The 15,615-nt window shown below is 47.9% G+C and overlaps 1 protein-coding gene across 4 annotated transcripts; it reads right to left on the bottom strand.

Moving 5' to 3' along the window:
- Positions 1-1,390: 1,390 nt before the first annotated feature.
- LOC140116424 (uncharacterized) lies at positions 1,391-14,288 on the bottom strand. 4 transcript variants are annotated; one of them, XM_072132970.1, is made up of 12 exons: positions 14,215-14,288; positions 12,632-12,669; positions 11,744-12,148; positions 10,643-10,681; positions 10,444-10,488; positions 10,240-10,299; positions 10,032-10,088; positions 9,772-9,801; positions 9,580-9,666; positions 7,969-8,148; positions 2,689-2,792; positions 1,391-2,575 (listed from the first exon to the last, which is right to left on the bottom strand). In XM_072132970.1, exons 3-9 carry the CDS (start codon positions 12,145-12,147, stop codon positions 9,618-9,620), a joined length of 684 nt encoding a protein of 227 aa, XP_071989071.1. In that variant the 5' UTR covers position 12,148; positions 12,632-12,669; positions 14,215-14,288; the 3' UTR covers positions 1,391-2,575; positions 2,689-2,792; positions 7,969-8,148; positions 9,580-9,617. The 4 variants fall into 4 exon arrangements, with proteins under 4 accessions (XP_071989071.1, XP_071989058.1, XP_071989063.1 ...); XM_072132957.1 differs by having other exon boundaries at positions 9,772-9,804; positions 14,215-14,283; XM_072132962.1 differs by lacking the exon at positions 2,689-2,792 and having other exon boundaries at positions 9,772-9,804; positions 14,215-14,283.
- Between the last annotated feature and the right edge of the window lie 1,327 nt (positions 14,289-15,615).

Here is a 15,615-nt window from a genome sequence, read left to right as displayed (position 1 = left end):
GATCCAAGCTCAGTACATACATACAGCGCCAGAGCCAAGTTCAGTACATACATACAGAGCCAAGCTCAGTACATACATACAGCGCCAGAGCCAAGCTCAGTACATACATATAGCACCAGAGCCAAGTTCCCTATTGAAATAGAGCATCAGAACCAAACTCCATACAGAAAGTAGTAAACAGAAACACAAGCTTAGTCAGAACATCACAGTGACATTGCTGCTGTCCCCAGGCAGGGAACATGAGGTTTATTGTATCCACTAACCTGGTAAAATGAGAGGTGGATCTAAGAACACAGGGCAGAGTATTGTCACCCTGCACAGTATTCGGGAGGACACAGCCCTGATCAGACGTAGTCCCAGAACAAGGACACAGATCTGATGTCACTCCTGAGAAGCGTCTGTTCTGTAACTACTTGAGACAATTGTAACCTCTGCACAAATCCTTCAGATCAAGAACATTGAAACATTTTAAGTCAGTTTTGACAATGCAGTGACGCAGGCAGTATTGTCCCTGGAGAGATGTGTGACCATGCATTTGTGTGCTGTTGGTAGCAGCAGGACTGTGAAACATGGATTTATATTTAATGGTTTGTAGCTTCTTAGGATGTATCCTAACACTGCTGTGCTCTTGGCTCCCTGCAGTCAGTGTTAGATATGAAATGCTTGTTTTTAATCTTACTTGTGTGTGTTATTAACAGCAGAAATGTGAAATCTGGATTTCTAGTCCAGGATCACAGCTTCTCTGAGTGCACTGGGGTTGTATCCTAACACTGCTGTGCACCCGGCTCTCTGTATTGAGCTGCCCAGCTTTAGGCTCCCCATAATGTGTGGGGTGCTATAGATAACACATTATAGCTGGGGGTCTGGTAAAGATTTTTGCATTGGGGTCCCACAGCTTTAAAGGGGTTGGCCACCTTCTTGTCTTCTTCTTCTTGTCCCTGTTGCGTCCTCCAGCTTTCTGCATGGTTCTGGGTCAGGACAGACAGCAAGGAGCGGAGGAAAGAAGATGGAGAAGAGACTGACAGATCCCCAACCAAGAACAGAACAACGCTGGAGAATACCCAATAAAGGTTAGGTAGAAAAATGTTGATAATCCTTACTAGCCAGGCTTAGTTTTTATATTAAAGTGGCCAACCCCTTTAAGTTACACTACTGGTCCGTAAACTCTGAAAAATGAAGTAAATAAATAACAATGCTGTGCTCTTAGCTCTCTGCATCAGGCGGCCCGGCTGTAGGATCCCACAAGGTGTGGAGTTCTATAGATAATACATTATAGCTAAGGGTCTGGTAAAGATTTTGCATTGGGGTCCTGTAGCTTTAAGTTCAAACCCTCCAAAAAATAAGGAAACACACAGAATGTTATAATTACATTTATATTTATTATTCTTGTAAATAAGTTCATAAGGAATGGTCTGTGATAGAAATACACATTCAGGATAAATAAGACTCAGTTTAACATATCCACATATCCAGCACAAATTCATAGACATATTTCATACAGTATATTAGTTGGAATGGCGGCGTCTGACCAGAGAGAACTTATATTTTGAAGGTAGTTTTAAAGCAAGGTCCATGTACAGGGAATATACTGATAATTATAATGGATGGACATCAGGGAACCCTCCGCTTATGTCACCATGACAAGGTATCTGCCACCTTCATCAAAGACATCATGGGACGTGGACCCCCTTACTGCACTGGTGAATCCCCTCCGAGGTCACAGACCCCCAGACCTGAGGAGCTCAGAGACTATTACATGTGACTTGTCCCATCTCCAGCCTTGTGAATGGACCACCATGTAGTACAAGACTCCGGCACAGGAGGAGAGAAGAGGAAGTGAAAGACTCAACTCATATTCTGATCGGGAGACAAGTCACAGAACCAAAACATCTGACCTGGGCCCAACACTTACTGATACCAAGATGTGTCACCACCGATGGTGGGAGAGACTGGGAAGGGGAAGAAATGGCTTCTCTATGTCCATATTGTCACTTTCAGTAATTGCAGTGGAGACTGAAGGAGGAGGAAGAGGTGGAAAAACCTACAGGATGGTTCATCATGTGACTGGGCTCAATAGAGAATACTAAGAAATGGATAGAAAGTCCTAGACCACAGCTCACCCTGTACACAAGTATACACCTACATCTCCATGGACATATACAATATACAGCGCAGGAGGGGAAGGAGGGATTAAGGTGGAGGGGGGGGGGGTGATAAATGGTTGTAACAGCAGCAGATTGTTAGAATCTTATTAATCCAAATTGTCCTTTCATGAAAAACATTGTTCATTGTTACAGTTCACGTATCAGATGGGGAGGGGAATGTAAACTTCTTCAAAGTCTCCACGAATGGAGAACTAAACGGCCCTCACCAAGTCAATGGCGGCACAAGGCTGTCCGATGGGCGACCTATGAAAGGAGCCGTGACATTGGTCATTTTTGTATTGAATATAAGCAGCAAAGGCTTCAGGGCTTCATAGACGGCGTCTCCATGTAGAGCTCCGCTTGGGTCTTCCTACAGTGAGGTTTAAAGACCGCGGGACCCGTGTGATGGATCCACCAGATTACACGTCACCCTGGTGGGAAGAACAAATAACAGTCAGTGATTGGCTAATAGTCTGGGCCTTGGGGCATCGTGTAATCACATTTCTTAGTGGGGCCCTTGGAGGAAGCTACAATGGGGTCTTACCGTTTCCAGCTCTTGACTTCTCAGACATCTCTACATTTTCAAAGAAACATTCCCAACCGAGAGTTATTCAACTTTCATGTAAATCCTTCAGACAGAAAGTGACTCTACAAATTAAAAGTGTATAAAGAGGTTCATTGTAAATCAGGAGGAACATTCCCCTTACAATGAAAGGAGCCGTGACATTTGTCATTTTTGTATTATACATAAGCAGCAAAGGCTTCAGGGCTTCATAGACGGCGTCTCCATGTAGAGCTCCGCTTGGGTATTGAGGGCGTGAAGCAATGTCCACTCTAGTTGGGTCTAGTTTAGTCTCCTAAAGTGTCCATACAAAGTAGATTAAATATGGCTGAACCTGAGGCCCATCTGATGTGAGGAATAAGGCCCCATACAAGGTGTTTGGCGGTGGCCTCCACCCCTCAACATTAACAAGGATCACCCACCATCCATCCAAGTCTCCTCCATAGGGAAGTGGATTGAGAGAGATTCATCTACTGCCGACCCAAGGCCCAATTATAGCAAAGAAGGAACCACCATGTAAAATACCGTAGAGGACAGTGGATGTCCAGCAATGTATAGTACACCCAGACTACTGTACGGGAGGAGCCAAACCAATAAACTGGACAGGACCAATGGGAAATATGCAGCACATCCATTGTCATGCAAACCGTAACAAGTAGCTTGGGGGTGTAGGTTGTACCTGGACTGGACTAGTGGAGTCCAAGGGACAAATAACTCTTGTTCTACCCATCACCGCACATCACCAGGACACTCACTTATGTTGAGTTTCTCCAGACTTCACCCGGATACGACGGATGTGCAGCTCTTTAGCAGCGCCACTTGGACACCAAACCAATAAATGGAGCTCCAAAAATTGTACCAGGGCTGTTTAGTCCCTTCCCATTTCAGCTTAATGGACATGAGATCCCCGACATCTTCCTCATTGTACACCAGGAAAGTGTCGGTGAAATTGTATCCGATCTGCTCGGGGCTAAAAAACAGATGAGGTTTTAGCTACAGATCAGACATAAGATGGAGCTCGGATATGGCGGCACATATCTACATGTATATATACATGTAGATATGTGCATGTACCCCAAGTCATTGATACCCTCCCCCACCCCCTGTATCACAGGTACGGTATATATACATGTAGATATGTGCATGTACCCCAAGTCATTGATACCCTCCCCACCCCCTGTATCACAGGTACGGTATATATACATGTAGATAGGTGCATGTACCCCAAGTCATTGATACCCTCCCCCACCCCTGTATCACAGGTACGGTATATATACATGTAGATAGGTGCATGTACCCCAAGTCATTGATACCCTCCCCCACCCCCTGTATCACAGGTACGGTATATATACATGTAGATATGTGCATGTACCCCAAGTCATTGATACCCTCCCCCGCCCCCTGTATCACAGGTACGGTATATATACATGTAGATATGTGCATGTACCCAAAGTCATTGATACCCTCCCCACCCCCTGTATCACAGGTACGGTATATATACATGTAGATATGTGCATGTACCCCAGTCATTGATACCCTCCCCCACCCCCTGTATCACAGGTACGGTATATATACATGTAGATATGTGCATGTACCCCAAGTCATTGATACCCTCCCCCACCCCCTGTATCACAGGTACGGTATATATACATGTAGATATGTGCATGTACCCCAAGTCATTGATACCCTCCCCCGCCCCCTGTATCACAGGTACGGTATATATACATGTAGATATGTGCATGTACCCCAAGTCATTGATACCTCTCCCCACCCCCTGTATCACAGGTACGGTATATATACATGTAGATATGTGCATGTACCCAAGTCATTGATACCCTCCCCCACCCCCTGTATCACAGGTACATACCCCCCACCCCCTGCATCACAAGTATATACCCCCCCCCCCCCTGTATCACAGTACATTACCCCCCCCACCCCCTGTATCACAGGTACGGTATATATACATGTAGATATGTGCATGTACCCAAAGTCATTGATACCCTCCCCCACCCCTGTATCACAGGTACGGTATATATACATGTAGATATGTGCATGTACCCCAAGTCATTGATACCCCCCACCCCTGTATCTCATGTACATACCCCCCCACCCCCGGTATCACAGGTACATACCCCCCACCTCTATATCACAGGTACATACCCCCACCTCTATATCACAGGTACATACCCCCCACCCCCGGTATCACAGGTACATACCCCCCCCCACCCCATGTATCACAGGTACATACCCCCCCCCACCCCATGTATCACAGGTACATACCCCCCCACCCCATGTATCACAGGTACATACCCCCCCACCCCATGTATCACAGGTACATACCCCCCCCACCCCATGTATCACAGGTACATACCCCCCCCACCCCATGTATCACAGGTACATACCCCCCCACCCCATGTATCACAGGTACATACCCCCCCACCCCCGGTATCACAGGTACATACCCCCCCACCCCATGTATCACAGGTACATACCCCCCCACCCCATGTATCACAGGTACATACCCCCCCCACCCCATGTATCACAGGTACATACTCCCCCCCACCCCATGTATCACAGGTACATACCCCCCACCCCGGTATCACAGGTACATACCCCCCCCCACCCCATGTATCACAGGTACATACCCCCACCCCACCCCATGTATCACAGGTACATACCCCCCCCCACCCCATGTATCACAGGTACATACCCCCCCCCACCCCATGTATCACAGGTACATACCCCCCCCACCCCATGTATCACAGGTACATACCCCCCCACCCCATGTATCACAGGTACATACCCCCCCCACCCCATGTATCACAGGTACATACCCCCCCCACCCCATGTATCACAGGTACATACCCCCCCCCACCCCATGTATCACAGGTACATACCCCCCCCCCACCCCATGTATCACAGGTACATACCCCCCACCCCTGTATCACAGGTACATACCCCCCACCCCTGTATCACAGGTACATACTCCCCACCCCTGTATCACAGGTACATACTCCCCCCCACCCCCGGTATCACAGGTACATACCCCCCCCCGTGTATCACAGGTACATACCCCCCCACCCCCGGTATCACAGGTACATACCCCCCACCTCTATATCACAGGTACATACCCCCCCACCCCATGTATCACAGGTACATACCCCCCACCCTGTATCACAGGTACATACCCCCCACCCCTGTATCACAGGTACATACCCCCCCACCCCATGTATCAACAGGTACATACCCCCCCCCACCCCATGTATCACAGGTACATACCCCCCCACCCCTGTATCACAGGTACATACCCCCCACCCCTGTATCACAGGTACATACTCCCCACCCCTGTATCACAGGTACATACTCCCCCCCACCCCCGGTATCACAGGTACATACCCCCCCCCCGTGTATCACAGGTACATACCCCCCCCCACCCCCGGTATCACAGGTACATACCCCCCACCTCTATATCACAGGTACATACCCCCCACCCCATGTATCACAGGTACATACCCCCCACCCCTGTATCACAGGTACATACCCCCCACCCCTGTATCACAGGTACATACTCCCCCCCACCCCCGGTATCACAGGTACATACCCCCCCCACCCCATGTATCACAGGTACATACCCCCCCCACCCCATGTATCACAGGTACATACCCCCCCACCCCATGTATCACAGGTACATACCCCCCCCACCCCATGTATCACAGGTACATACCCCCCCCCACCCCATGTATCACAGGTACATACCCCCCCCACCCCATGTATCACAGGTACATACCCCCCACCCCATGTATCACAGGTACATACTCCCCCCACCCCATGTATCACAGGTACATACCCCCCACCCCCGGTATCACAGGTACATACCCCCCCCACCCCATGTATCACAGGTACATACCCCCCCCACCCCATGTATCACAGGTACATACTCCCCCCCACCCCATGTATCACAGGTACATACCCCCCACCCCCGGTATCACAGGTACATACCCCCCCCCACCCCATGTATCACAGGTACATACCCCCCCCCACCCATGTATCACAGGTACATACCCCCCCCACCCCATGTATCACAGGTACATACCCCCCCCACCCCATGTATCACAGGTACATACCCCCCCCCCCCATGTATCACAGGTACAAAAACCCCCCCACCCCCGGTATCACAGGTACATACCCCCCCCACCCCATGTATCACAGGTACATACCCCCCCCCCCACCCCATGTATCACAGGTACATACTCCCCCCCACCCCATGTATCACAGGTACATACCCCCCCACCCCCGGTATCACAGGTACATACCCCCCCCCCCACCCCATGTATCACAGGTACATACCCCCCCCCCCCCACCCCCCATGTATCACAGGTACATACCCCCCCCCCACCCCATGTATCACAGGTACATACCCCCCCCACCCCATGTATCACAGGTACATACCCCCCCACCCCATGTATCACAGGTACATACCCCCCACCCCATGTATCACAGGTACATACTCCCCCCCACCCCATGTATCACAGGTACATACCCCCCCCACCCCATGTATCACAGGTACATACTCCCCCCCACCCCCGGTATCACAGGTACATACCCCCCCCCCCCGTGTATCACAGGTACATACCCCCCCACCCCCGGTATCACAGGTACATACCCCCCACCTCTATATCACAGGTACATACCCCCCCACCCCATGTATCACAGGTACATACCCCCCACCCCTGTATCACAGGTACATACCCCCCACCCCTGTATCACAGGTACATACTCCCCCCCACCCCCGGTATCACAGGTACATACCCCCCCCCACCCCCGGTATCACAGGTACATACCCCCCCACCCCCGGTATCACAGGTACATACCCCCCCCCCACCCCCGGTATCACAGGTACATACCCCCCCACCCCCGGTATCACAGGTACATACCCCCCCACCCCCGGTATCACAGGTACATACCCCCCCCACCCCATGTATCACAGGTACATACCCCCCCCACCCCCGGTATCACAGGTACATACCCCCCCACCCCCGGTATCACAGGTACATACCCCCCCACCCCCGGTATCACAGGTACATACCCCCCCACCCCCGGTATCACAGGTACATACCCCCCACCTCTATATCACAGGTACATACCCCCCCACCCCCTGTATCACAGGTACATACCCCCCCACCCCCTGTATCACAGGTACATACCCCCCACCTCTATATCACAGGTACATACCCCCCCACCCCCTGTATCATGGGTACTTACCTTTGTATGTCGTGTACCCGGGTCTCCAGGTTCTTTTTTTGGTTTCTTTTACTGCTGCTCTTTTTGACATTATAACCAATGGCGTTACATCGGTTCTTGACAGTCGCCACCATTGGGATAAATGTCGATGTGGTCAATGAGCTTCTACATCTTCAAACATTGGACCTGCTGGATCCAAGCCTGAAACATAAATGGTGAAGAAGAGTTCTAGTAAATGATGATTGATATCCACTGGTACAAACACCTGACAATCGCCATTCCTGAGATTCCCCACTAGTCGCGTCACGGTATATATACATGTAGATAGGTGCATGTACCCCAAGTCATTGATACCCTCCCCCACCCCCTGTATCACAGGTACATACCCCCCACCCCCTGCATCACAAGTATATACCCCCCCCCTGTATCACAGGTACGGTATATATACATGTAGATATGTGCATGTACCCAAAGTCATTGATACCCTCCCCCACCCCCTGTATCACAGGTACGGTATATATACATGTAGTTATGTGCATGTACCCAAAGTCATTGATACCCTCCCCCACCCCCTGTATCACAGGTACATACCCCCCACCCCCTGCATCACAAGTATATACCCCCCCCTGTATCACAGGTACGGTATATATACATGTAGATATGTGCATGTACCCCAAGTCATTGATACCCTCCCCCACCCCCTGTATCACAGGTACGGTATATATACATGTAGATATGTGCATGTACCCCAAGTCATTGATACCCTCCCCCGCCCCCTGTATCATAGGTACGGTATATATACATGTAGATATGTGCATGTACCCCAAGTCATTGATACCCTCCCCCACCCCCTGTATCACAGGTACGGTATATATACATGTAGATATGTGCATGTACCCCAAGTCATTGATACCCTCCCCCACCCCCTGTATCACAGGTACGGTATATATACATGTAGATATGTGCATGTACCCCAAGTCATTGATACCCTCCCCCGCCCCCTGTATCATAGGTACGGTATATATACATGTAGATATGTGCATGTACCCCAAGTCATTGATACCCTCCCCCACCCCCTGTATCACAGGTACGGTATATATACATGTAGATATGTGCATGTACCCAAAGTCATTGATACCCTCCCCCACCCCCTGTATCTCAGGTACGGTATATATACATGTAGATAGGTGCATGTACCCAAAGTCATTGATACCCCCCACCCCTGTATCTCAGGTACGGTATATATACATGTAGATATGTGCATGTACCCCAAGTCATTGATACCCTCCCCCGCCCCCTGTATCATAGGTACGGTATATATACATGTAGATATGTGCATGTACCCCAAGTCATTGATACCCCCCACCCCTGTATCTCAGGTACGGTATATATACATGTAGATAGGTGCATGTACCCAAAGTCATTGATAGGTTAAAGACAAGAAGCGACATATTAGTGACTATACTGAATGGTAAACTCGCAGATGTAATAATTATTATTGTTATCCCCATGATTAGTAAGGGTCTGACTGATTTCGGGACCCCCACCGATCCTGAGAACGGGGGTCTATCCCTCACTAATCAATATGAATCAGTTCTCACTCCATCCGTTACTATGGGATCCAGAAATTACCAGGATCAGGGCTCAGGATCCGGACGTCCTCTGTCCCTCTAGTCTCTGGGGTCGGCACCGCAGCAGCACAGGAAGAATCTGAAGAACCTGCAGGAGACAAGACCAGGGGATTGTGGGGACATTAGTGACCGGTGAGTCCTGATATGGAGACCCCCAACCATCAAAGAGGATTGTACAGAGTCATGTACTTACCTGGAAGCTCTCAGCCCTCCGCTGCTGCTTCTGCTGCAGAAAGAGAGAGAATAAATATCAGTAACATCAGTGCATGGAGGAAGATAAGGGAGGAATTTAGAGCCCAGGACAACTATCTTACAGTGCATTAAAACACAATATCTGCCTCCACTAGGGGGAGCTCATGGCAGATACTGTATAAGAGCAGTGATACACACCCCTATGCAGTGAGCGCCCCCTAGTGTCCTCTACAGGTAGAGAGATAATCAGCTGTTACTCACGTCTTCTTCCTGCTGCCTCTGCTCAGACACTTCGGGGACCACCACCTGCGTCTTGGCCTAAAGGAAGAATAAAGAAGATAAATCATCTGTATGTGACGAGTGACCAGTCTATAAGATTGTCCTGGGTCATGGGTCAATGCACGAAGTATGTGCCCCCCATGTGAGCTACAAAAAGCAACATCTGGCCCTCTCTATAGCCCAAACTTACTGGGTAGACGGGTCACTGGGCTCGGCCTCCTCCTCCTCCTCGGGTTCATCTTCCTCTTCGCTATAAGACAAAGGACATAAATGAAGTCTCTATTAATACATCAGTATAAATCTAGTCCCATAGTCTCCTCTCTAACTGAATGGGATAAAGGTAATGAAGTTTGTGACCCCCTGTCGCTGTGTCCTCGCCGGGTTATAGACTTACATGGTATCCAGGACAAAAGCTGGAACATACTTCATCCTGCTCATCCTAAAATAGAAAACAATCACTGGTTACTGGTGGCCCCCGAGCCATGAACCCCAAAACAGCCTCATATACCTCCCCCCCCCCCCCTTGCCCTCATATATCTCCAATAAGAATTTACCTAAAAAAAATGTCCCCCCAGTATGTGTCATGTAATTACCGTATTGGGACCTCAGATTCCAGGACTCGCCACCACCACCTGTTTGGGGAATGTGATAAGATACATGATATATATATATATACAGGTCAGGAGATTCTCATTCATAGACACGATACAATGTATAACAGCAGGTATTTCCATAGACACAACCAATCACATCCCTTATGTACCAGGACCAGATTCTGTGATTTTCTGCTGAATGAGACCAAATTTGTCCTATTCCAGGTCCATCAATCACATCAATGAGGGGATTCATCACGGCTTGTATAGCAGTATTTATAATGCGCGCCATATTGGCCCTGGACTTAAAGGAGACCTGTCACCAGAATTTCACTACCCTGACTAACAATGCCTGCTGATAAAGGGTTACAAATCCTCCCCATATCACCTAGAATTATCAGCCAGTGAGGTCCTGTATTTTAATTACAGCCGTTTTTCTGCTATGCAAATTTTTAGCTTTTCTGACTCATGTCTTCTGGCTTTGACTCTTCTCTCCCCTGGGCTGCCAGTAAACCACACCCCCTTATTTTGAATGACAGCTCTGTCTTGTGTTACATTTATGTCATGACCAGAGTGACATCATCTCAGGTCCTTTAGCCTTCCAACATTAGCAAACTGTACCCGTCATGTACTGTACTTATCTGATGACATGAAATCACAGCCTTCATGGAGGATGGAGCGGAGTAGAAATCCATTGAGGCTGCTGTGATTTCATGTCATCAGATACATACATGGAAACGTTTGCAAATGCAAAGGGTATCGGTCCTTTGATGACATCACCCTGGTCACATGACATGAACTGTGACCAGAGTCATAAGGCATGAGGGGGAGTAGATGGGAGGGGCCCGCCAAGCAAGACACGCCCCCTCTGATTCTGATAAGATAAAATTGATTAATGAAGATATAAGGGAAACAATTTTAAGCTAAAAGAAGGGGGTCAGTCAGTTAATCGGACTCTATAGTAGAATTACTCCACACAATAGTGCATCAGATATACTAAAAGCTGGACCCTCTTACTATATCCAATACAACATCCGGGGAGTATTGGGATTGATATCACGATAAATCCCCCCCAATGATAAAGATCAGTGATCTACTCACTGCAATGTCTCCGCATCCTCGTCCTCCTCCTCTTCATCCTCACTCTCATCCCAGATCTTTCCCTTCTCCACCTTCACCTCCGCACTCTCCTCCTTGATGTTTCCATTCTCCGCCATCTTCATCGCCTCCTCCTCCATCTCCTCCAACTCCTCGATGTTAAAGGCCTCCACCACCGTCTCCTCCACCTCCTCTCTGATCTTATTCCTCTCCTCCATCCTCCTCAACTCCTCCTCCATCTCCTCTATCACACTGTTGTTATATTCCTCCTCCTCTATGTCCTCCTCCTCCTCCTCGCTGATCGTCCTCTCCTCTATCCTCCACCACTTGTCCTCCAACTCCTCCAACCCTCTGCTGTTAAAATCCTCCACCAACGTCTCCTCCATCACCTCCTCGTCGTCCTCCATTCTATAGATAAATAAGGCAGTAAGTCTGGTGGACATACACTATGATCTCTACAGACAAAGATGTGACAGATATCAGATATTATCGGACAAGGGAATAACATTTTTTTTACCTCTAATTGTACTCAGACGCTACAACCTATATTTCCTATTTCACTAGTAAGTTAATAATACAGAAGACGCCTGGCAGCCACTAGAGGGCACTCACTGTATATGGATTCATTTACATCTACAGTATTACTCAATGGCAGCTGTATACAGTGAGCTCCCCCTAGTGGTGACTACGGGAAATCACTGACATTATGTAAGGAAACAGACCAGGGCCAGGCCCCCTCTCCCCATGGGCCCCATAGCAGTGGCATCACCTGCCTCTACAATAGATATACCACCCCCTGCTTTATACTTCTATATACTGCCATATATCTATAGAGCTTGTTTATAATGAGAGTTATCGCACATTGTACATTTATAGGAAAGTTAGACTTACCGCACAAATCACTCAATAAACTCCAACCAGCACCAACTCTATAAAAGATGGAAAGTAAATAAGTGGCCATTACTGAAGAGGAGGATTAAGGGGGATCTGTATAAGTAATTAAAGGGGTGTGCACTCATCCTGCTCCAGTTCTAGCATTGCAGCTTTTTTTTGATCACCGCACTAAGGGCTCATTCAGACTGGAGTTTTTTACATCATTATGCTATCCTTTTTTTTTCCAGATTATAAAGTGACCCATTGATTTCTATAGGACTGTTCACAAGTCTGTTTTTTTCCACAGATGTGAGGAAAAAATTGCATTTGTTTCTCACGTATGGACCGCAGACCTCCATAGACATCAATGTGTTAAGGTAAACCTGCTGATAGATCAAATCCTGTCATTTCTACTTGTTCTATTTTCCTAAAATCATTGTAACAGAGACTTCATTATAAGATGGCGCCGACATCGTGATCATAACGAAAACAATTAAGGCTAAAGAATGTCAACAAGACCTCAAACCTGACGTCAATAAGTAACAGCAAGGAAGTTCTCCAATCAAGAGACTACATGAGCTGGGAATTCTCCGCCCCCTTCTGCTTCTTCCATAATTTCTATATAGTTTTGTGAAACCAAATAAAGTTCTAGCAGTGCAGATTTGCCATGGCCATGATCGCATGAGTGAGATTTAAATCAGCAAATGTGTCTGAATTAATTTCTTACGATGTGCACGCATGCTTATTGATTAGAAACACGCAGCCAACGCACACTAAAAGAGGATGTCTTGAATCCTACCCTAACAAATGGATCCGCAAAAAGAATGGAGGGCACAGGGACGACTTCCGTTTTACTCAAATGTTGCTAGGAAAACCAACCGGACAGGTCAGAAAATAGAGGAAACCCATCAGTTTTCTTTTTTTTACGGATGTGAAAACACACAGAAGTCATATGGATGTGATACAGACGCGGATACAATACGGATTATATACGGATAATACGCGTCCACATTTTTTGCGGACAGATAGTGGACACATAGTGGACACGCTCATCTGAAAGAGCGGCTGAGACAGAAGAGTTGGGGGTCACGGGATCTACTTTGTCATCAGTGGACCCCAGTGATGTAGAACAAGTGGGGGTCACCGGGGGCTTATCAAACCCTCTGATTGGATGAAATATTTCCTGTCAACCCTGATACTTCCACCCCAGTCAGACCTGGAGTACAAAAATCTACCACAACGCTGGAACCGGAACCATAGATACTGCTGCTCTAGTAGGTGCGCGGCTATAGACGCGGCATCACTGCCACCCACAGCCAAATAAAAAACAATATCAGCCCAGAAATCCCCTTTAAGGCCTCTTGCAGATGAAGGATTGTGGGCGCCAGTGATACGGCAGCCGCATCACTTCCCCCAAAGACAACAATGGCTCCCGGTCACAACACGGTGATCACACCCGTCTCACCGAACTGTGACCGATCCGGGGAGTTGGACGGAAAATTATAGGACATGCTCACCCCCCAGGCTACGGTTATCTGCATGGGGCCTTAGAAAAGTGACCAAATGATACAGTTTGTAGTGAAAAATTACAGCGGACTTACCTCAAACTCCTACAATAACCCTCAGAGGGGTGAAAGTTCCGCAGCTACTTATATAGCCGAGTGATGTCATAATGTAGGGGGAGGAGCCGACGGAACATTCCATGACATCACAAGCAGCAGCAGATTGCTGGGTCCTGATTGGTGGATGCAGGCAATTAATATGCGTTATGTCATATTGTGTGGGGGAGGAGCCAACAACACTACAGCCAATCCAATCCCTTGTAGATGAAATTGATACAATCAGATGAATCTATGTACAGTGTCAGTGCAGTGTTATCATTCTCAGGGTCTGGGGGCTTTTACTGTAGGACCCTCCTAGTAATCATCATCAGTTCACATCTTACTGAACCCAATGAAACCATTACCCCTCCAATAGTGCTCCTTGTGTAACCAGACTAGAATACATCACCCAGTCTTAAAGGGGTTGGCCAGAAATTGCTATAAATAGGCCATAAGTAATTGATCAGTTCAGCCTTCATGCAATTTTGATTCAAACTGTAACATTTTATAAAAAATACCGTAGTACGGCAGCACGCGGCGGCGCGGGGAGAGGAGGAGGAGGGGGTGAGAGCATGTCCTATCTTTCTACGGGCTACAGAGCGGTATGGTGCCGCAGGTGTGTTCTGCACCGTACCGCTCCCGTACGGCACCGTGAGGACATTGCGATGTATGGGGGAGGTGTATATGTCCCCCATACATTCGTATATATATTCGTGTATAATATAACCTTAAAGGGATTTTTATATGTAAAAAATTTCACCAAAAATCCTCATTTTAACCCCTTAAGGACCAGGCCCTTTTTTCGATTTTGCATTTTTCACTCAAAAATCTATAACAAATTGCACTTCATAGTGACGGTATTCAATATTCCATGTCGTGTACTGGGAAGTGGGAAAAAATTCTGAATGCAGCGAAAATGATAAAAAAAATAAAAAAAAAAAGATCTCCTCTACGGCAATGATGTTTTGGGGCTGTCGCTGGCAACAGACTTTCATCTCCCTCCACAGGTTTTCTATGGGGCTGAGATCCGGAGACTTGCGAGGCCTCACTGGACCTCGAAATCCTTCTTATGAAGTGGCTCCTTGGTTTTCCTGGTGCAGCGCTTGGCATCATTGTCCTGCTGAGACCCAATGAGGTTTCATCTTTAGTTTCCTTGCTGATGGAAGGAGGTTTGCACTTAAAATCTTCATTCTTTCATGTACATGGATCAGTGGTCCTGGTCCCTTTGTAGATAAACAGCACATCATCATGATGTTCCCCGCCCCCCCCATGATGCACAGCAGGTAGGTGATCTCTGGATGCAGCTCAGCAGTCACTCTCCTCCAAACACCACAAGTTGTGTTTCTACTTTGGTTTCATCCGACCATATGACATTCTCCCAATATTCTTCTGGAATATCCA

Source organism: Engystomops pustulosus, chromosome 1, assembly GCF_040894005.1.
Source record: "Engystomops pustulosus chromosome 1, aEngPut4.maternal, whole genome shotgun sequence".
Taxonomy (NCBI): domain Eukaryota; kingdom Metazoa; phylum Chordata; class Amphibia; order Anura; family Leptodactylidae; genus Engystomops; species Engystomops pustulosus.
The sequence above is the reverse complement of the archived record's forward strand: the minus strand, read 5'-3'. Positions and strand labels throughout refer to the sequence as shown.